This window comes from Xenopus laevis, chromosome 9_10L (assembly GCF_017654675.1).
Source record: "Xenopus laevis strain J_2021 chromosome 9_10L, Xenopus_laevis_v10.1, whole genome shotgun sequence".
Lineage (NCBI taxonomy): Eukaryota > Metazoa > Chordata > Amphibia > Anura > Pipidae > Xenopus > Xenopus laevis.
Genome location: NC_054387.1, coordinates 107,702,658 through 107,725,374, shown reverse-complemented (window position 1 = coordinate 107,725,374; position 22,717 = coordinate 107,702,658). Strand labels below are relative to the sequence as shown.

At 40.9% G+C, this 22,717-nt stretch overlaps 2 protein-coding genes across 3 annotated transcripts; one reads left to right on the top strand and one right to left on the bottom strand.

Annotated features, from left to right (window-relative positions):
- Window positions 1–365: 365 nt before the first annotated feature.
- gnptg.L (N-acetylglucosamine-1-phosphate transferase subunit gamma L homeolog) lies at window positions 366–16,223 on the bottom strand. The gene is given in 11 exon segments (NM_001092992.1): window positions 366–1,694; window positions 10,575–10,653; window positions 11,763–11,891; window positions 12,309–12,391; window positions 12,637–12,751; window positions 12,910–13,003; window positions 13,231–13,314; window positions 13,416–13,470; window positions 14,473–14,540; window positions 15,063–15,117; window positions 16,151–16,223. Coding segments are annotated over 11 exon segments (918 nt in total). The 5' UTR covers window positions 16,200–16,223; the 3' UTR covers window positions 366–1,587.
- On the top strand, window positions 16,183–22,203 carry tsr3.L (TSR3, 20S rRNA accumulation, homolog (S. cerevisiae) L homeolog). 2 transcript variants are annotated; one of them, XM_018236372.2, is made up of 7 exons: window positions 16,183–16,317; window positions 17,358–17,531; window positions 18,229–18,442; window positions 19,350–19,543; window positions 19,975–20,148; window positions 20,656–20,719; window positions 21,224–22,203. In XM_018236372.2, exons 2-7 carry the CDS (start codon window positions 17,405–17,407, stop codon window positions 21,399–21,401), a joined length of 951 nt encoding a protein of 316 aa, XP_018091861.1. In that variant the 5' UTR covers window positions 16,183–16,317; window positions 17,358–17,404; the 3' UTR covers window positions 21,402–22,203. The 2 variants fall into 2 exon arrangements, with proteins under 2 accessions (XP_018091861.1, XP_018091859.1); XM_018236370.2 differs by lacking the exon at window positions 16,183–16,317 and adding an exon at window positions 16,418–16,555.
- The last annotated feature ends 514 nt before the right edge of the window (window positions 22,204–22,717 follow it).

The following is a 22,717-nucleotide window of genomic DNA, read 5'->3' as shown; positions in this document are numbered from 1 at the left end:
CCCACTGACTGTTTTCCAGGTGGGACTGAACTGTATCTTATCATTGGAGAAAATAAGACAGTCCCAAGTGTCTACTTTTCCAGAATTAGGGGGCAGATTTATTAAAATGTGAGATTCAAACGCACCACAGCAAAACTCACTCACTTTCTATTTATTCCTATGGGATTTTAGAATTGTATTTATCAATGGAGTTCACCATTTAATAAATATGCTTTTAAAAAGCTCATAGGAATGAATAGCAAGTGAGTTCTCATCCCACATTTTAATAAATCTGCCCCTAAGTGAAAAGTCCATCATAAAATCCAGTTTATAAATCTCAGATCATAATAAATGAGGTGCTCAGAATCCAGTTCACTTGGCTGGAGGAATTACAAACGGAATGCATTTAATTTTCAATAACCTACATCAAACCAATCATGTTTAGGTTTTGCTCTACTTTAGAAGTCTGGGGTCCAGGACTATTTCTATTCTCATTTATACAAATCTGTTAAGAAATACACTCCTGCCCTCCAAAATTGTAATCAGTATTGGTCCATCCAATCCAATGCGCTGACCCCGCTCATTTCCAGCCATATCAATGGCTCTGTCCCATAAACTGAGCACATAGATGTTGAGAACCACCAATGTTTTTCACATTCCAGTTGTCAATGTTGTTAAATCCACAGGCTCAAAATTGTCCAGTTAAACAGGAAGAAGTTCGTGAAATCCCGTAATTGAGGAAAATAAAAGTTCAGCTTCACCATGTGACCATAGATTTGTGATTTAAAGGGTGTGGTACACCTTTAAATGAACGGTTATTGTGCTGTAGAGCGTGATATTCTGAGAAAATTTGCAATTGGTTTTCATTTTTTATTATTTGTGGTTTTTGAGTTATTTGACTTTTTATTCAGCAGCTCTCCTGTTTGCAGTTTCAGCCATCTGGTAACTAGGGTCCAAATTACCCTAGTAACCATGCATTGATTTGAATAAGAGACTGGAATAGGAGAGGGTCTGAATAGGAAGATTAGCAATAAAAAAGAAGCAATAAACAATACATTCATGGCTTAGCGGAACATTTGTTTTTTTAGTTAGGGTCAGTGACCCCCATTTCAAAGCTGGAAAGAGTCAGAAGAAGGTGGCAAATCATTAAAAAAAAATAAACAATGAAAACCAATTGAGAAAGTAGCTTAAAATTGCCCATTTTATAACATAATAAAAGATAACTTGAAGGTATACCAGCCCTTTAAGGCTTTCCACTTGAGCATGTGTTTGAATATTTGCAGGGAAGCCAATGGCAGGCACTGTGAGGAGTATCCAAGGTCTGCGGCATTATAAGAACCATCAGAGCTTCTCCTCCTTCCACAGCCCATTGGTTAATTGGTTTAAAGCAATATTAGAAATCCAGATCTACTTCAAGTTCTCCCCGTGGAATCAAGCTTAGCCATCAACAGGAGATGCTCAATACAAGTTAAAGCACAGATGTACAATCACAAACGTTGTCACCAAACAAAATGGTACTTGAGGTTTCTTTGTTATTAGGATGGTGGTTGTACAGACATTGATAAGCCTCAATGGTGAGAATAAGCTACAGGAACTAGTGCTGGAATGTTATTGTCCATCCCTAATTCCAGTATCCCCGCGGAGGTGGACTTTATCTTCTCCTCGTGCAAAGGTTGTGTTCACTTCAGCGGGCTGACCCTCACTCCTGCTTGTGCCTTTATAAAATGAAATAAAATCAATTAATTGATGAGCAAATCTTCAGTTGTAGGATATCCAAGTACTATTACTAGGATAATGCTCGATAAATGCTATTTAAAAAAAAAATGAAATCAGCTTTGCCATTGTTCAACACCTAGGGGGCTATTTATCTAAGTCTGAATTTATCTCAATATTTTCTACTACAAACTCCGATTAAAATCCACTCGGGTTTTTTACACTTACAGTGGTGTGAAAAACTATTTGCCCCCTTCCTGATTTCTTATTCTTTTGCATGTTTGTCACACAAAATGTTTCTGATCATCAAACACATTTAACTATTAGTCAAAGATAACACAAGTAAACACAAAATGCAGTTTTTAAATGAGGGTTTTTATTATTTAGGGAGAAAAGAAATCCAAACCTGTGTGAAAAAGTAATTGCCCCCTGAACCTAATAACTGGTTGGGCCACCCTTAGCAGCAATAACTGCAATCAAGCGTTTGCGATAACTTGCAGCGAGTCTTTTACAGCGCTCTGGAGGAATTTTGGCCCACTCATCTTTGCAGAATTGTTGTAATTCAGCTTTATTTGAGGGTTTTCTAGCATGAACCGCCTTTTTTTTTAACCAGAGAAATGCTTTATTGAATTTCACAAACAGCGATAACAAAAGAAAGGCTGTATGTCTGGAACACAATGCTCCGAGTGCAATAAAATATAAAAATGCAAATCACCACAGAGACATGAGTCATTATTCCGGTTACAGTGAAATCACAATAAAGGATAAGCATGAAAACACATAAAAGAAAACAGAGGAAAGAAAAGAAAAAAAAGAAAAGGTTAACTGTTATGCTCTGAACTGTTATGCTCTTTTAATGATCCAGGAGAGAACATATGCAGATCTAAGGGGTACTCTCCCTGTCAAGGTGATATAGCTGTTGCACTAAGTTGGGATAGGGACGTAGAGTGGGTCTAATGTAGGGTTTGCTGTGTGGTGGGGTTAGTCGCCCTAAAGAGCTTCCAAGGTGACCAAATGACCTCATGAGCTTCCCTCTTGTTCTCGTTGGTAGACGCCATCTCCTCCATCTGTTCATGAGTGGAAATTAGTGTAAATAGCTCCTGAAGAGAAAAGGTAGAGTTCAGTTTCCACTTTCTCGAAATGATTGTGGCAGCAGCAGTAAAAATTTGGAACAGTAACTTCCGTTGAGGCGGCTTCACAGAAGAAGGAAGGGCATTAAGCAAGGCTATTTGGGGCTCAAAAGGTAAAGTCCAGTGTAGTTCAGCTTGCAGGAATGCAAATATCGATTGCCAGAACAACAATACCTGAGGGCATTCCCACCACATATGGTATAAAGTACCAGGGATATCGCATCCTCTCCAACATTTGTCGCTGTAGTTAGGGTTAATACTGTGAATTTTCACAGGAGTAAGGTGCCATCGGAACAACACTTTTTTTATTTATTTCTATATGATTAGTGCATCTCGTGGCACCCTGGGATGCTAAAAATATTCTGTCCCATTGTTGAGGGGTGAGATGAAGATTGAGGTCTTGTTCCCATCTCATTTGGTAAAGAAGTTTAAGTTCAGGATCTTTCTGCAGGAGCAACTTATAACAATCGGATAACACCCCTTTTCCGTAAACACTCTCCCTACAGAGAAGTTCCATAAGCGTAGACCTCCTGATGGATTTAGGGCTTTGGAGATGCGACTGCAGTAGATGGTTAATTTGCATCAGTGGGAATCTCGCATTGTCCGATAATAAATACTTTCTCTGGAGGTCTTCAAAAGGCCTCTGTGTATTAGCAAAGTAAAGGTCCCCAAGTGATGTGATGCCCTTAGTAGTAAACTCTGACAAATGTATGTCTGGAATCAGCAATTTAATTGCAGAGATTGGTGTAAGAGTGGACGGGAATTCCCCAAAGCCATAGTGTTTGTGAAGTCTATCCCAACATTTCAAAAGAAGGTCCGTGGTCTGAAGTATGTCAGGAAGGGGCGGCCTAGCCTTGAGTGGTATCCATAATAGTTCTGCTATTCTATACCCCGCCTATATAAGATAGCTCGATGTCCACCCATTTCCTACGGCCCAAAGCACTGTGTAGTCTAACCACATTTTCAAGGAGAGACGCCTTGTGATAGAGAGAGATATTGGGGATTCCCAGGCCTCCTGAGGATGTGGGGAGCTGAAGCGTTCGTAGAGCAATTCTGGGCTTCTTGCCATCCCAGATGAAGTGTCTAATAGTTTTCTGGAGATCTGCTAAAAAAGACTGGGGGCATCTGCACTTGTAAGGTTCGAAATAGGTAGAGAATGCGTGGCAGAATAGTCATTTTAGTGGTAACAATTCTACCCAACCATGAAATTTCCAACTTTTGCCATTTACTGCAGTCAGCCTTGATCGACTGCAGTAAGGGCAAGTAGTTTATCTTGAAATACCTGGTTCAGGGTTTTAGGAATCTTAACACCGAGGTAGGTAAAATAAGTGGGTTCTCCAGTCAAACTGATATTGCAATTTAACCTGGGTTACAACTGAATGAGGCAGGCCTATGGAGAGGGCTTGCGTTTTATCCTGATTGATCTTATAATAAGAAATGCGCTGGGAAAGTCTGAAGTTCATTCATAAGAAAGGGCAATGACGAAGTCGGGTTAGAGATGGTCATGACAATATCGTCCGCGAATAACCCTATCTTGTGATGAGAGGCTGCCACCCTAAGTCCCTCTATCCCCGGGTGTAGTCGTATTTTTGCCGCTAAAGGCTCCACCATTAAGGCAAAGATGAGGGGCGACAGGGACATCCCTGTCTCGTGCCGTTAGTTATGTCGAAGGCATCCGACAGAGCACCCGGAATTCTTACTCTAGCAGACGGCTTAGTATAGAGAAGCAATATGGCTTTCAAGAAGTTACCCTGGAGTCCAGTTTTTTCCAGGACCATATTCATGTAAGACCAATTTACCCTGTCGAATGCCTTCTCCGCATCCAACGACAGAGCCAGGAATGGAGTAGACTCCCGGTCAGCAATATGAATTAGATTTAATAGTTTCCTGGTATTGTCGGGGGGCCTGCCTCCCAAGAATAAATCCCACTTGATCATTATCAATTAAGGTTGGAAGTAGTGGTGCGAATCTCGATGCCAAAATTTTGGCGTAAATCTTGATGTCTGTATTAAGAAGTGCAATTGGCCTGTAGTTAGCGCATTTATCTGGGGCTTTGCCTGGCTTCGGGATGGTGACAATATGGGCAGCAAGAAATTCCGAGCTAATGTTGTTGGTTTCGACCCAATAGTTAAAAAGTTTAGTGAGTTTAGGTACCAAAATATGTGCGAATGTCTTATAATAATCGTTTGAGTATCCATCCGGACCAGGGGACTTGCCGTTTTTTAGGGTCTTAATCGTAGCCGAAACTTCCTCTTCAGTAAAGGATCATTAAGGGTCTCTATCTGTTGACTAGTGAGCGAGGGTAGTGGGACCGAATCTAAAAAGGAAGCAATCTCCTGTCGCGTGGGGATATGATCATGGGCGTTTCGGGTCAGGTTGTAGAGCCCCCTATAGTATTCCACAAAGGATTCAGCTATGTCTTTTGGACTAGTAAGAAGTACCCCCTTATGAGTAATAGATTTAATTCGGGCCTGGGCTTGCATACCCTTGAGTCTATGGGTCAGCAATTTGTTTGCTTTATTACCCCTAGTGTAATATTTTAGTTTGAGAAGTTTGAGCCTATATTCCGTCCGAGCTAACTGCACCTTATGGAGTTGTATCCTAAGATCATCCGCCTGTTGTTGCAAAAGTTTTTGCTGAGTAGGGGGGGAAGCAGAGAGTCGGGAGTTTTCAACGTTTTTTAATTGGTCCTCTAGCATCACCTGTTGAGCTTCTCTAGAACGCTTCACTTGTTTGCTAAGATTAATTAAGTCACCCCTAAGTACAGCTTTGTGGGCCAGCCACACTGCTTGCGGAGTCAGTTCTGGGGCTTCATTAAGTTTAAAGTAGTCAGTCAGATGATCAGTTATCTTTTGTCTGTGATCTAGATTGGCCAGCAGAGAGTCATTGATTCTCCAAACTCCGGATCGGACCTGATCTTGGTGTGCCGTAAAATCGGCAATGACAGGCGCGTGGTCTGACCAGGAGCGAGTCGTAATAAATGCATTCAATAATGCGTTAGTGGTTTGGGAGTCAGCTAAAATCAGGTCGATCCGAGAGTAGGAGTCATGCCTCGGAGAATAGTATGTATAATCTCTAGCATTATGATTGTATGCCCTCCAGACATCAAACAGAGCATTGTCTGAGATACATTCTTCCAGTTTATGGGCTATACGCAAGGAAAGTGGAGGGGGGGATTTCCCCAATGGTCTTTGGGTATCAAGCGATTGGTTTAAGGCCATGTTTGAAATCTCCGGCTACCACAAGGCGTCCCCTTTCATGTCATGAACCAAATTCAGCACCTTACGCACAAATGTGTCCTGATGTTCATTAGGGGCGTACAAATTTAGCAAGGTATATACCTGACCATTGAGCGAGCAGATCACCACCTGATATCTGCCATTCGAGTCCGATAAATGTTTATGTACATCTAGCGTGACGTGTTTGGAGAAAAACATGGAAACTCCCTTAGATTTAGTATTAGCGCAAGAATGGAAAACATGTGGGTAGTTTCTAGAATAGAATTTAGGGGGATTGCGCTTAGAAAAGTGGGTTTCTTGAATGAACAGGATATCTGCCCGTAATCTGCTCGCCTCTTTTAGCATTAAATTACGTTTCTGGGGGTATTAAGACCCCTGACATTATGTGTAGAAAACGAACCATCATTGTGTATAGGAAAACAAGCAGTAGTATACCTCCATATTAAGACAGCAGCATAGGGGAAAGAGAGAGTTGGGATCAAAGATACGAACACCCTGGTCTGGATTATCATATCACCATGAGGATAAAGAGCATAACAGTACAGTAAAAACACAACCAAAAAATAACCTGAATCAGTAAACTGTAGTTCCTCAACCGGAGGAAAAGTGTCCAGCAACGGCAGCGGTCTCAGTGTTGTCATCGCTGCTGAGGGTCCCGTAAAACAACAGGGATAGTGGGGGGGGAGAGGAGAGCAGGTGTTGGTGTTCCTTCCCAGCCCAGACTCGGGGTCATATTTGTCCCGTACGCTTCTCAGCCATCAAAAGAAGAAGGTGGTAGAGATGTGGAATAGCAGGGACTAAGCGGCTTCCCAGTCTGTGTCCAGGCGCGTCTGAGGAGAAGGGGGTCCTGCTAGGGTGAGAGCTTCTGTCTTGTCACCTGCGGCCGACTCTCTGTGGGTCCACTTGAACGTCGTTTTCTTAGCCTCGTCAGGTGAGGCAAAGGTGTAGGAGACTCCATTCCGTAGTACAATAAGTTTCGTAGGGTAGGCCCATCTATAGGGGATTTTATGGTCCCTTAGGGACCTCGTAGTTTCAAGGAATGTCCTCCGTTTAGCAAGGGTAGCAACAGAAAGATCGGTAAACAGTTCCAGAGTTTTATATTTGTCTGGCCAAGTGTCCCGCTTCCTGGCTAGCATCAGGACCCGTTCTTTCGTTTTAAAGAAATGCAGCTTAGTAAGAACGTCCCTGGGCGCCGCCTCAGGCGCCGTCCTGGGCTTGGGGACCCGATGAATGCGGTCAACGGTCAGATCTATCAGGGGTGCCTCCGGTAAAAGAGCCTTGAGGAGATCCATAAAGTAGGCCTCAAGCGCCTCCGGTTTAACGTCTTCCGGGATGCCCCTTATGCGAATGTTGCAGCGCCGGGACCTATCTTCAAGGTCTGCAACCTTATCGGTAAGGCGCGCCACTTCCTTCTCCATAATCTGTTGCGTATCAGCAACCGCATTATGCACAGTGGTGAACTCCGCCATCTTGCGTTCCAAGTGGTCGGTGCGTTCCGCGAGGTCCCGTACCTCACGCTTAATTTCAGCGGAAAACAGCTTAAAGTCATGTTGGAGTGTTGTTCTGAGCTCCGTAAGCATGCCTTTAATCTCAGCTGCTGTGACCGGGGAAGCAGTTAGGCCAGAGTCTGCATGCACATCAGCGTGGTGGTCCAAGATGGCGCCCGACTGCCTGGTGTTACGTTCTGCAAAGAACTCAGACACCTTTTTGGAGTCCTTTTTAGCCGGATTCTTGGGACCCATCTGCTCTCGGGATAGTGGGCTGCAGTAATCGTGCTGAGTTGCGTCGGGATGTGCTCAATTTGTACACCTTTCTGGGCTAGGGAATGGAGAGCTCCTGAGCAAACGTACCGCTCACATGGAAGGTTAGGCTCCGCCCCATGAACCGCCTTTTTAAGGTCATGCCACAACATCTCAATAGGATTCAGGTCAGGACTTTGACTAGGCCACTCCAAAGTCTTCATTTTGTTTTTCTTCAGCCATTCAGAGGTGGATTTGCTGGTGTGTTTTGGGTCATTGTCCTGCTACAGCACCCAAGATCGCTTCAGCTTGAGTTGACGAACAGATGGCCGGACATTCTCCTTCAGGATTTTTTGGTAGACAGTAGAATTCATGGTTCCATCTATCTCAGCAAGTCTTCCAGGTCCTGAAGCAGCAAAACAACCCCAGACCATCACACTACCACCACCATATTTTACTGTTGGTATGATGTTCTTTTTCTGAAATGCTGTGTTACTTTTACGCCAGATGTAACGGGACGCGCACCTTCCAAAAAGTTCAACTTTTGTCTCGTCGGTCCACAAGGTATTTTCCCAAAAGTCTTGGCAATCATTGAGATGTTTTTTAGCAAAATTGAGACGAGCCTTAATGTTCTTTTTGCTTAAAAGTGGTTTGCGCCTTGGAAATCTGCCATGCAGGCCGTTTTTGCCCAGTCTCTTTCTTATGGTGGAGTCGTGAACACTGACCTTAATTGAGGCAAGTGAGGCCTGCAGTTCTTTAGATGTTGTCCTGGGGTCTTTTGTGGCCTCTCGGATGAGTTGTCTCTGTGCTCTTGGGGTAATTTTGGTCGGCCGGCCACTCCTGGGAAGGTTCACCACTGTTCCATGTTTTTGCCATTTGTGGATAATGGCTCTCACTGTGGTTCGCTGGAGTCCCAAAGCTTTAGAAATGGCTTTATAACCTTTGAAATTGAACTCAGGTGTGATAAACTACAGTTAAGTTATTTTTTAACAAGGGGGGCAATCACTTTTTCACACAGGCCCATGTAGATTTGGAGTTTTTTTTCTCCCTTAATAACGTAAACCTGCATTTTGTGTTCAATTATGTTATCTTTGACTAATAGTTAACGGTTTTTGATGAGCAGAAACATTTAAGTGTGACAAACATGCAAAAGAATAAGAAATCAGGAAGGGGGCAAATAGTTTTTCACACCACTGTATTTATTATTAAATTTTTCAGAATTTTCACCCAAAAACTTCGGGGTATTGCACAAAACCCAGCGCACATCAAACAATCATTGGGTCTTCTCCCATTGACTTATATCCCACCTTGACAGGTCTGAGATGCCGGATTTTAAGATTCAGACTTTTCCATCCACGGGGTTTAATAAATTCCGAAAAATTTGTGATTTTTTAAAAGTCCGATTTTATTAAAAAAACTCCCATAAACTAGGGATCTCGTGATATAATGGGAAAAGCAATGGGTTTCTTCATTCTTTTTGACTTCAGGATGATGTATAATAATCTGAGCTTCTGTGAGGCCCATAGTTTGATTTTTAAAATAACCCTGACAATGTTTGTGATATATGGAGCCCCTCGCGTTCGAACCCAGCTAGCCACAATCTCTAGTCCAATGACTGCCTTGGCTACCTTTTTAACTTCTTTTCCATTCTTTTGTGCCAGCCATTAAATCTATAGTGAGAGCAGAGCTGCCATAAAGCTGTACTATATCAAAGAGACTCAAATTACCCTGATGTAGATCATAAATACCAATGGGTAAAAATATTTATCTTGCAAGTCTGAGTCCAATATTGGCACACCATGTGACACGAAGGTGCAGGTTTGTCAATTTACAATGGGTTTCCTATACAAAGGGGGAAATTAACTAACATGCGAAAATTCGCCATTGACTGCTTCACACCCATTGCTACACTTCGCCAGCGAAAATTCATGCTGACAACGCTAATTTACTAAAATGTGTCCAGGGCGCCGAATGCTTGTGAATTTTCGCGACCGTTACTTTGGCAATCAAAGTGAAGATGCACTAGCATTCAATTATGCCTAGCGCAACTTCGTTAGAGGTCTTCGCTCAGGCTAATTTGCATACAACAGGAAATTAGTTGAATGGACGTATATGTTGCAGTAAATACATTACATTACACAATCCCAGGGAACCTTAATAAAGAAAATATAGTTGTTGTAATGCCCTACACTTGAACCCACTGTATAGTTTATGTTCCATATGTTAGAAAATGTATGGGGGAACCCCGTTAGCCAAAAAATAATTTAAGGACTTTTGCAGGCTATCACTCTGAAAAAAAAGGAAAAAGACTCCAGCGGTTTTTGGGACTTAGAAACTTTTTCCACTAAAAATATGATGTAAGTAACAGAAGAATGAGGAAGAGCTATGCACTCCAATGCACTTTGCTTGGTCTGAGCTGGCGAAAGGCAAGTCTGGAGAAAGAGGTAACGTTCAATAAAATCCGTGTCTTAGTGAATTTGCGGAGTAACGTCCATTGGCCACAGCGAAAATTTGCCTGACGATAGAGTGTGAATGACCGCCAGCATCTGTCTCTTACACCTGTGTCCATTAGTAAATCGGCAAAGTCCCTGAAACCGGTAACGCTGGCAAATCGTCGCCAGCATTAGTCACTTCCCCTTTAGTAAATTTACCCCATGGATGTTTCTGAACATTGCACAAGGTAAGACATGCACAGAATGATGCCTATGCGCTTCTACACAATCACATATTTTCTTAATTCCAACTGATAGACGGTATACTTAATGAGATCGTACCATTTGTCACATAGGAGATTCCGTGTTCATTCAACATCTTCTTCAGGCGCTGTATTTCTGAAGTCAATTCTGTGTAGCCCTATCAAAAAAAAAATCATATCAGTTCAGTGAGGCTCATTTATCAACACTGGGCAAATTTGCTCATGTGCAGTTACCTATAGCAACCAATCAGTGATTAGCTTTTTAAAGCCAACTGTAAAAAGAACAATATATGCAGTAATATGATTGGTTGCCATGGGTTACTGCCCATGGGCAAATTTGCCCAGTGTTAATAAATGACCCTCAGTGACTTCTAAATGCAGGAGATTTAAATTCATATTTATGCCTTTTTGCAAGCCCCTTGAGCTGGGAAATTAGGAGATACACATGAGTTGCCAATGTTTCCCCTCCCCTACACAAGTGCTTATTTTTTATTTCTTAATATTTGCTTTTCTATCTGCAGTCTGTTTATTATAATAATTGACTCGAAACATCCAGAGAATGAATGGAGTGTCAGCTTGGTTTTCAGGTTATTTTGGATACTTTAATCAGATATCTTTTGTTCAAACCCCTAAGTTTCTTGTTTATATTTAACCCAAAACTGATGAATTGAAAGAAACTTCCATTATCTCTATCTGTAATGGTACCAAACAAAGGGTGTCACAAAATACATACCCCTATGTGAGCATTTATTAAGATAAGAATTATAGGGCCAATTTTCGCCCAGGTGGGTGCCGACTAAGTATGGCGTACCCCAACACGTGTGCAGTTCATGAATACAGTCTGTAAAGTCTGTCTGTTTGGATAAATGACACAGGTTTTAAAGTAAAGATGAGTGTAAATGGCGTCACGTATTGGCTTGCTAATGAAAGGAACATTATTAATGTGGGATTCGTTTGATTCATATCAGTTGCGTGTGGGCACAACATGCCAAAGAAATTCTGGAATTAACACCATCTCAAGGCAGGCATTATCTCCAGGGTTTCCTTGGATATTGTTCATCAGATAAGGCTCATCCACACTGCAAAGTGTAATGCACGAGTACAAGTACCAAAAAAGCATAAGAATGTTCTGCAGATCATCCCTTGAGTTCCTTGTTGGACAGTGCATTTAGTGTGGATCCATACATATTTATTGAAATAGTATGAGAAACCGCTGTGTAATACTAACTGTATTAGGAATAATTCTGATATTAAATAAACACCATACCTTATTGCATTTCTCCAGTGAATCGAATTCCTTGGGTTTATCTTGGGTTTCCTTCCCTTCTCCGTCAAGTTTAGTGGTTTTCAGGTACCCGGCTTCCCGAAATATTTCCTTCAGTATTTTTCCATGGCCCTGTTATCGTGAACAAAATAAAATTCTTTAATTGCAGCTCTACACACCTGTCTTTTCCTTAAAACACTCCAGTTGTAACAGAATTGCTGACAGATGTTTCATTGTAGGGACAGTAGAATATTTATATGTAGGGTTTATTTTCCACAGACATCCCAGAATTAGGCATAAGGTTAGAGCTTTTTGAGTGCACAGAACATAGCTCATGTCAGGGAGCAGTCATATATTTTGCTTTTCGTTAAGGCATCTACATTGAATTTGGCACTTTATAGGTGGATGCCAACTTGAGCATAAGCAACCAGAAACCTTGCTGATCTTGGTCATTCCCCCCAACACTCTCATAAGCCAAAACCTTTGCTAATAAAGAAATGGCTGTTTTTTCTTTTCCTTTTCTTATCACTACAACGAGAACATACAGACCTGCTCAGTAATAAGTTCATCATACAGGGCCTGTTCTGCTTCATTCCATTTTTCTTGCAAACCTTCTGATAGTGTTGGATACACTGCAATGAAGGAACTCAGCTCAAATGATTCCATAACAAGGGAACCTTGTATCACAATGAGTAAAGTAAAACCACTAACACCTGCATTATATAGTCACAGGTCATAGAATATGTCTTTATTGCATCAGGTCCTATTGCAGTCACCATCAATGAGCACTTGAGTGCACCCCAGTGTCGCTAATCTACTCAAATGCATCACAAATGATGTGCTCCATGGAATAAGACATATTATTGGTTAAACCTACCTAGCAGAGAATGTGGGTGGCAAACCAGGGGGGTTTCAAATGTTAAAGAGTAGAGACATGTACTCGGCTCAGAAACACTTGACAATTTATTGGCCTTGCCACAGACGAGAAGGACCTGCAGAAACAGATAAGAAAGGTGTAAAGCAATATTTATTTATCTATATATTGTTTTTCATATAATTCAACTTTTAGAAAAGCTGCCCTTTAAGTTGTGCGGAGTAAAACAATATGGTACTGCGATCTTTACTGCAGAAGTTATTCAAGAAAATAAACCTTTGTTTGCCTGTTTTTGTTTCCACAGGAATCCCCTTCTCTCATCCACATGCCACTGAAGGTATTGTTCTCAATGTCCCACTCTTGCCATATTCTAGAACATGAAAGGAACATTTAAGATCACAGTACAGTCTGTAGAGAGCAGTAATAGCTAAGCCGTCTGGGACATTACAAGTCACCTGTCACATTTGTTTAGCAGGAAACATATAATTTCATATACAGACCCCTGAGGCACAGTGTTGCACCATTTACATCTGCAAAATGCCTTAAAAAAACACTATTAAATGTTATTTAGTTGATTGATTTTAGATGAGGCCTCACCCCAGGATTCCGCTGTAGGCATTCCACCGGAAAGTCTGTTCATGTTGGGTAACATTGTGAAAAGGACACAGTTCGTATTTGTATCTGTGTTTAATATGAAAACGAGGCTTAGTGACATTAAACAACAGCAGACAAGGATACTAAATAAACTAGAGCAGTGGTGGGGTACTTTTAGTCTTACGTACGTGGATTCCACTAAATTGAAACATTTTCCAGCCAGTCTGAAAAGGTGAGATGGGCCTGTTTAAAAACACAGAAAAAAAAGACACAGCTAGTTATATTATTATAAGCTGTATTAGATGATAAAGGTTACTTGCATATGTGCAGCCTTATATATTGGTAAAGGCAAAAGGGTCATGTAAGTGCTTCTGGGGATTAAGATCCTTCATACGATTGGGGGGGGGGGAGGGGGACTCTGCTGCTGGCTTAATGTATGAATTCATAATATGTGTTTGTGGTACCGGCATGGTACTGTTAATTATCCAGCGTATATTTAAATATGGATGCAGCGAATCCAGGATTTGGTTCGGGATTCGGCCAGGATTTAGCCTTTTTCAGCAGTATTTGGCCGAATCCTTCTGCCCGGCGAACCGAATCTGCATATGCAAATTAGGGGCAGGGAGGGGAATCACATATGTAAATTAGGATTCGGTTCGGTATTCGGCCGAATGTTTCGCGAAGGATTCAGCCAAACCCAAAATAGTGGATTTGGTGCATACCTAATTTCTACATTAGCTTACTTGGAATAATGGGATCCTAACTGAAGTAACGAATGATACATATAAGCTACAAAGAAGATTGTGGCTACCCAACCAAACATTACCACACTGACTACTTACTCATCAACATCACTGATGCCACATAAAACACTAGTTCTACACTGACTTCCAATTAAATGGAGAATTGTCTTCAAAATTGACCTTCTTGCCTTTAAATCTCTAGATAACCCAGGCCCTGTTTATCTGGAAGAGCTTGTGATTCCTCATGTACCTGCCAACCCCTTTGTTCTTCAGTCAGGAATACTCAAGGTGCCCAGAGTAGCACTAAAATCCTCTGGATCTTGTGCACCCACAGTATGGAACTCTTTACCAATAATAGTCTTGAGGTCTTTAAAAGCAGACTCAAGACATTTCTGTTCACTCAGGATTTTTGATCAACCTCTCCTCTCAATCAGTAATAAGTGCTCTGAGTCTCACGGGAGAAAAGCAATATAAAAATTATTATTATTATTTATATTATTACCTGAAACTGGCGATGGCTGAACTCGTGGTTGTAACTTGTTCGTCTGGGATAAAAATGGGTTGTTCAGCCTTAGGGGAAGAAAAAGAATATATGTGGTCACATATACAACAACGGGTTGGCCACTTTAGCAGTTATATGGGGACCCTGACTCATCACATGTGATAGAGACCTTAGGTTTCAAGTTCATTAGGGCACAAACTGATGTGAATGATGCATATAAACGTTGTAAAGATTTACAGAATATGTTGGCACTATATAAACAATGACAATAATAATAATAATGTAATCCAATTACAGTGCAGATATTTTGATTTGCTGATGTCTGCATTAGCTGTTGTATAAAGTTAAAGTTACACAGCTGTCAGCAATAATCTCACATATGGCGTTCACTGGAGGGAGGAGCCAGCTCCCAGCATCATTGACCCATCAACAGACCCTGGAGGGGGATAGGGTGGCCAGAAAGGACCCACACCCCCCAATCACGGTCTTTCAGAGGTTCCAATAAGGGAACCATGTAGTGCACTCTAACTTCTTGTTTATCTCTTGCTCCAATATATTCAACTGTGTGAAAAAAAAAAAAAAAAACCTACCCAAATGAGTTGGGTTCTTCAACAATCTTCATCTTTCCTGCTGCTGCCAGGCCGACTAAAAACCAAAAAAAGACATTTAAAGGGGACCTGTCACCCAAAAGAAATATTCCAAATCCTATTTGATCTAGTTTGTCAAGCAAAATAAACTTTATTTACACTGTATAAATTATTTAAATCTTGTTTCCTTCTGTCTGGGAATTCATAATTAAAGCAAGCAGGCAGGAGCCATTTTGTGGACACTGTTATTAAGACAAGCCTTGTATCATTTTAGGATCTTGTTTGTGCACCAGAATGGGGGACCTGATGTCTGTCCCCGTGTACTGACTACACAATTAAATGGTTAAGAGAACGGGGGAATGTGTGGAGAGCAGTGACATCTAGTAATTGCTTGCCCCGCCTAAGACATAGAGGAGGGGCAGACAATATTTGATTGACAGCTGAGATTTTTAAAGGAGATAACAACAGCTATGAATGCTTTAATAAAAGGGAGTTTAAAAGGAGTTCTATTATACAGATTTTTATGTCTGTGAGACAGGTCCACTTTAACTGGCTGACAGGGCCTATTCCTGCAATGAAACATATCCACTATTCCTAAGGGTACAAGTGCTGTAGAGGTGTGTCCTCTGCCCAACACTGATGTCACCTCAGTCACTGTTTCACAACCTTCCTCTCCTGGGTCTTATACTTGTACTTCAACAGACCCACCCTAAACAGACATTTTGTGTCCAATTCTACAGGACTAGAAGCTCTAAATGCTGCAGTGATGGAAATAGTGACAACTGTGGTCAGAATGCTCCTTTAGTCCCACTGCAAGGATAGCAGCCATAAAGCAAGGATAGCAGCCATAAAGCAACGCCGCGCTGCTGCCCTGTCAGTGCTTCCCAATTCCTTGGTCACTAAACCTCTGACAGGCTGAAGTGTGGACAGAATGCCTATGTGATTGGTTAGATACCCCTAAAAGCCCAGCCTGAAGGTTGCTATGGGAAGCAGATGCTCAGCAGCAGTAGTTCTGTTACAGTATCCTCCTGAGAGGGAAAATGGAGGCCAAAAAAGGAGGCTCCGCATCCTTAGACACAGCGCCTACTCACCCCACAACAACAGCAGCAACAGCCCCACATTTCCCAAGCAAAGCTTCATCCTGCAGCCATCAACAACAACCACGTGACGGCATCAAACCCGGAACTGCTGCCGCTAGGGTCAATGGGTAAAGGGATTCTGTGGTTCGCGTACAAATCAGTCCTCTTAATATCTCGCGGTAGGTGGAAGACACACAGGTAGATGAAAGCTTTGGTTGGACCCGCCGCAAATCTCATGTACTGGGGATGTGTGTGAATGGGAAGAGCAAAAGTCTACGCGGATTAGCTGTAACTGTGGCTCGGGAAACTGCCGGATAATAATTGGTTGAGGCGGGGACGTGAAACATACAATAGTTAGCGGCGACCGGGAAGCGTGTTAGATGGGGGCCGGAAGTGAGGCTTTAAGCAAGGAGACAGGTAGGATAAAGCCGGGGTGCAGAGTACTGAGTGATTTTATACATATAACTTATATATTCCTCGCTCCATTTATTGTGCAGCAGCAGCAACTCCCAGCGGCTGCACATAGTAACGCCATCACACACTCTTTCTCACTCTTTCTCTCTCTTTCTTTCTCTTCCTCTCTTTTTCTCTTTCTTTCTTCCTCTCTCTCTTCCTCTCTTTTCTCTTCCTCTCTTTTCTCTTCCTTTTTCTCTTTCTTCCTCTCTTTTCTCTTTCTTCCTCTCTCTCGCTTTCTTCCTCTCTTTTTCTCTTTCTTTCTTCCTCTCTCTCTCTCTCTCTCTCTCTCTCTCTCTTTCTCTCTTTCTCTCTTTCTTTCTTCCTCTCTCTCTCTCTCTTTCTTCCTCTCTATCATTCTTTCTCTCTCTCTCTCTCTCTCTCTCTCTCTCTCTCTCTCTCTCTCTCTCTTTCTTTCTTCCTCTCTATCATTCTTTCTTTCTTTCTTTCTCTCTCTCTCTCTCCCTCTCTGTCTCCTACTGGCATGATGTGGCAGACAAGAGGAATTTATATTTTTAACAGACTCTGCAGTTTATACCCACTAGGGTTGCCAACTGGCCGATATTTGCCTGGCCTGGCAGGTAAAAATGATGGTTCATCTCAATGTTATTAATAGGGAAAAAAGATAAATATATAGGAAGGCCGGTATTTCTTTTCAGAAAAGGTGGCAACCCTAATACCCACCAACACCCTCCCCAACCAGACCAATTTGTTGGGTTACATTTCCTGCCAAATGTCACACCCTCTGTTTGTGTTTAATGACAAGGTTTGACAGGCCAATGTCAGGAGCTGATATTTAACTAAGCAGCCGTCATGGGGAAAAAGAAAGCGCAGAGGGATGGAAAAGCTGCTCCTGCTGCTAAACAGAAAGAATGTCGGCATAAGAAAACATCAAAGAGCCTGGAAGCTTTTGCTAGTGAAGTGCATGATGCTTTAGATGGTATGTACATATATATATACGTATATTATTATAACAATTTGCTTCACAGTGACACTTAGTGTAATTTAGAGCTTTCTGGATAAGGGGTTTCCAGATGATGGATCCCATACCTGCCTTACCCACTAGTACACACACACACACACACACACATATATATATATGTATATGTGGAGGAAGGATCGCTCTCTCAGGTTTTATGAATGTAGAATTTCTCACCTATTATTACTGAGTTACATGTTACCTGTATATATAGCCTCTCACCTATTCGTATTGTTAGTCCCCTCCCTCACCATGTTCCATTGAGAAGTGACAGATTCTATGGATTCTGGGACTCTGCTTTTCATAGTGGGTGTTACAGATAATCTGGAAAGAAGAGGGATTTTAAATCCCAGAATCTATCACATCACAATTAAACAAGGCAAAGCTGAAAGGCTGGTGGGGGAAGAGGCAAAGTATTAGGGTTTCTTTTCAATCTGTGGAATCAAGTATGTCTGTGTAACAAGAGTACACTTATATCTGGAACTTTAAAAGATGTTTATGCACTTTTCTACATAAACTCAACTGGAAAAGGGGTTATATTTTCCCTTTAAAGTCCCTTTGCTGTAGTAGCAAGTAAAATTGTAGATAACATTACCTGGTTAGTTATGATAATCCTCTAATGGGTTCTCGCCCTCTGTTCATACATTTGCAATGGAAGCCAGCATTCAGCAGGATGGAGCAGAAGGGAGTGAAACCAAAGTTAAGTTTCCTTGTGCGCTTGCCATGTGGGAACTGGGACACTGCGACCCAAAGAGATGTACGGGACGGAAACTTGTCAGGAAAGGCTTTGTCAGGAACCTGCGGATCAGCCAAAGGTTTAATGGTCTGATCCTGAGTCCAATGGGAACCTTGTACGTCTCTCCAGCTGACAAGTAAGTGACGTGTTGGAAATGCTTGAGCTGCAAATACTGAGAGATGTGCGTCTATAAGTCTCATTCCCAACAGGCGTTAATAAGCTAAACTCTTATCATAATGTTCTGAATCCAGGAGCTTACACAAATTCAATGGGCTTGTTAAAATGGATAATTGGTGCTGAGACAAGTTTTAGCACAGCTTTCCATGTGTCCATTTAGCTTCATGGCCAGGACTGTTCAGACGGGAAACTATTGTGAAAATTAAAATTTAATTTAAGCTTCATCATACTAAAATAAGACCCTTTCTAAATATAAGCAATTAAAAATTCTGGCCTGTTTCTGAAATAATCAAGTTACTGTTCACTCTCCTCCTCCACCATCAGTTTCTCTTCATTGTATCTCCATGCATGAGTTGGTCTGATTTTGATTGACAGTTAATACAGCCTTGGGGGGGGGCTCAATTTGCCTAAATGATGCATTAGAGCTTACTCTTTTAAAATCACCAGGAATCTTGTTTCCCTACAGTCGGTTATTTTGTTAAATGTTGCTTGTATTGGAGTTGGTTACTTGAGTGAGCTCTAAATACTGCCAGGAAAGGGATCTCCCCATATAAGATATATTGGATCTAACTGTCAATGAATATCTGACACCCAACTGCTGCATGGAGACAGAATGAAGAGAAACAGATGCTTAGAGAGGAATAGTGAAGATAAACTTGGTTATTTCAGAAAAAAATGCAGCATTTTAATTGATTGTATTTAGAAAGTTTCTTATTTCAGTATGATGAAACTTCTATTACATTTTCATTTTCATGCTAGTTCTCCTTTAAGGAATTTATTCATGATTATATTCATATGCCTCTTTAGCTCTTGTTAGGTTCCATAAAGCATCTGTAGTCTTAACAGAGACATTTTTCTTACTCCAGACAGATCGTAGCAGACAGCGGAGTAGCGGTGATAGATTGCTCATGGGCTAAACTGGATGAAACACCCTTTGCTAAAATGAGAGGAAGCCATCCCCGACTGCTGCCTTACCTGATAGCGGCAAACCCGGTGAATTATGGGCGGCCCTGCAAGCTGTCCTGTGTAGAAGCTTTTGCTGCAACTTTTTGCATTGTAGGTAAGGACATGGCACAAATGCTTAGTTGGGAATAGCTTTATGGAATCTTTCTGTACAGACTATAAGCAGACCTTAAGGCTCCTTTATGTTGCTGCAGGGATTACTTTTGACTACTCTGACCAATCAAACCTGGAGAAGGATAAAGAATAGAGACATATCTATCCACTTATTCTTTTCCAGTGAATTCATATTCAGTAAAGCAATTGTAGAACTACTTGTGTTCTCTTTGCTTTCCATTTAAAGAGAGAAAAAGCACTTGGAAATTATTGGATTATACCCAACAGATCTATATAATATATTCTTTGTGGGTGTTGTGAGCTGTGCACTGCATTATAAATTGAAACGAATTGAAAATATTTAGGCTTGTTGTAGTATTTAGTGTGTGGTACATTCTCATACTCAACATACAATGTGTGTATTCCGTTTATAAGGATTCCCGGAACTGGCCACTATCCTCCTGAGGAAATTCAAATGGGGAAAAGTTTTTCTGGAGCTGAACAAGGATCTATTGGAGAAATACAGTAACTGCCAGAATGTGGAAGAAGTGCTGACAGTGGAGAGGGAATATCTAGCATCGGCCAATGATAAAGATAATGAAGATATCGGTATTTGGATTTAGGATATTCACACCAGAGTTACATGACCTGTATAAAAGCACTCGGCCTTCAACCTTGTGCCTTTATATGGTCATGAAACTACTCTGTGACTTAAAATATAATATTGTGACTTACAGTTATATTTTACATTAGGGGTAATCTATCTATCTATCTATCTATCTATCTATCTATCTATCTATCTATCTATCTATCTATCTATCTATCTATCTATCTATCTATCTATCTATCTATCCATCCATCCATCCATCCATCCATCCATCCATCCATCCATCCATCCATCCATCCATCTATCCATCCATCTATCTCTCTTATCTCATCATCAGAGTTTTGGCCTAAAGCAATTTCTCATAGTCTGTGGAAGAAAAATCATATCACATGCTTTTGCACAAAAAAATACATTATTTGTGATCGAATAAACTTGCCCTGTAAATGACATGAAAGATGTTTGTTTTGAAACCCATGTTTATTCTTATATCTTTTTTTTTTCCTCCTAAGATCCGTTTGATGTTGAATCTGGCAGAGAGTTTTCCAATCTGAATAGAGATATCACATCTAACAGGTAACTGTGGCTCACTTATCAGTCAACTGTTTCACATAATAGTTTGTCATGTAGAGCATTGTCATGGATTGGTTCCTGCTGGAATTCCTGTACATAGGGCACATAGGTGACACAAAAGTTTACAATGTTAAAGTCTCCATCTTGCCATACTTGTTGGTTCTATATTACAGCCCTGAAATATATGATACTTAAAGCTTATGCTAAACATTGTTACTTCCTGTTTCATTTTGTAAATACTTTTATCTATTACAGATATTTTCTGTTTTTAATTGGGTTAATAAAAAAGCTTATTAGGATTCACACCAGACAAAGTAGGCAACTGGCACAATTCTTGCTTAGCTTTGCAATGTTACCAAGAATCTCAAAGTTATTGAAAAGCTGGCTGATCTTGGGTGAACTGCACACTCAATTGTTTACTCTGCATATGCAGAATCCATATTTGATCAGCACAGCTTCCCTTAATCCTATTGGAAATCAATACAAACACTAGGTTTTTCCCTGCAGAAAGGCATGTGATCATGAGGACGACACAGATGAGGAAGAGGATGATGATGCAGATGATGGAACAGATGAATCTGAAAGTGATGAAGAAGCAAGTTCAGAAGAGGAGAGCAACGATGAAGCAGCAGCAGCAAGAAAACCAGAAATATGGAAAGGAGCAAAAAAGAGACTTAGAGACTAGAATATCATTGGAGCTCTCAATCACAGTGTGCAGCAGTGCTAATATATATTGAATTAAGTACCCCCTCTTGTAAATTATAAGGATATTATAAGTTATCGAGGAGTTTCATGACCATATTATACAGGTCATGGAACTACGAGGTAACTTCTAATATCCTTATAGTTTGCAACTGGGGGTACTTTATTTATATTACTATATTTATTATAATACACAAGTTTCAGTGAGTCATGGGACAGAAATAACATCAGAACTCACCATTTATAACTGATGACATCAGAGCTCCCTGTTTATACGATTTACAAGATATTCATGGCTTTTGTGTATTATATAAAGATAAGTGGGTCTTCCATCAGATAATGAAAGGTCATGTATTTCCTGGCTGAATGATTAAAGCAGTGATGAGCATTGTGTTTGCAAATCCTTGTGGCACCCATGCATTCCCTTCTCACATGTTCTTAAACAAGAAGGAAAAGTCGCTGAGTGGTGCCAGTTTGTTAGTTGGAGTTCAAATCAAATTTTACCCTAAGAAGTGACCGTGCACTATTTTGTTCCGTGGCCTCAGCGTGTAGCACACGGAGAAAAGATTTGGACTGTGCTTTTCTGTGTTGGAGCAACAATTTCCATTGCAGAAAAGAAACTGTTCCATGTGCAATTCCTGAGTAGTAATTACTATTAGCAGCCCTATAAGGGTCAGCTCCCTTTTTTAAAGAGGATCTTATTATATAAACTCAAAGCAATTGCAGTAGTTGCCATGTTTTGTGTGAACACAGTGTATATTTTGATTAAAATTATATTCAATGTATCCTTTTTGTATGTTAGTGCTTCATCTCATCACTTTCATAGTTTGATTGCAAAAGCTGATGGTCTCCTTTTCTTATTGAGATCGAAATCCTGGACAACAGAGCCATAGACTACAATTCTTTTTTTTTTTTTTTTTCTGCTGCTCCAACTAATCTTACAATCAATCCCCTATAGGAAAAGGCATTGTATGTCTATATTGGTCACATGATTCTGCAGTGACTTTCCATGTTCTCTGCTGCCCTCTAGTGTCAAAGTTATATCCATCTAATTATATGATATTACTGAAAATAAATGGATACCTGCCTTATAACTGTACAGGTATGGGATCCGTTATGTGAAAAACCCATTATCCAGAAAGCTATGAATTACGGAAAGGCCACCTCCCATTGATTCCATTTTATTTCCTTTTTCTCTGTAATAATAAAACAGTACCTTGTACTTGATCCAAACTAAGATATAATTAATCCGTATTGGAAGCAAAACCAGCCAAATTACAGAAAGATCCCTTATCCGGA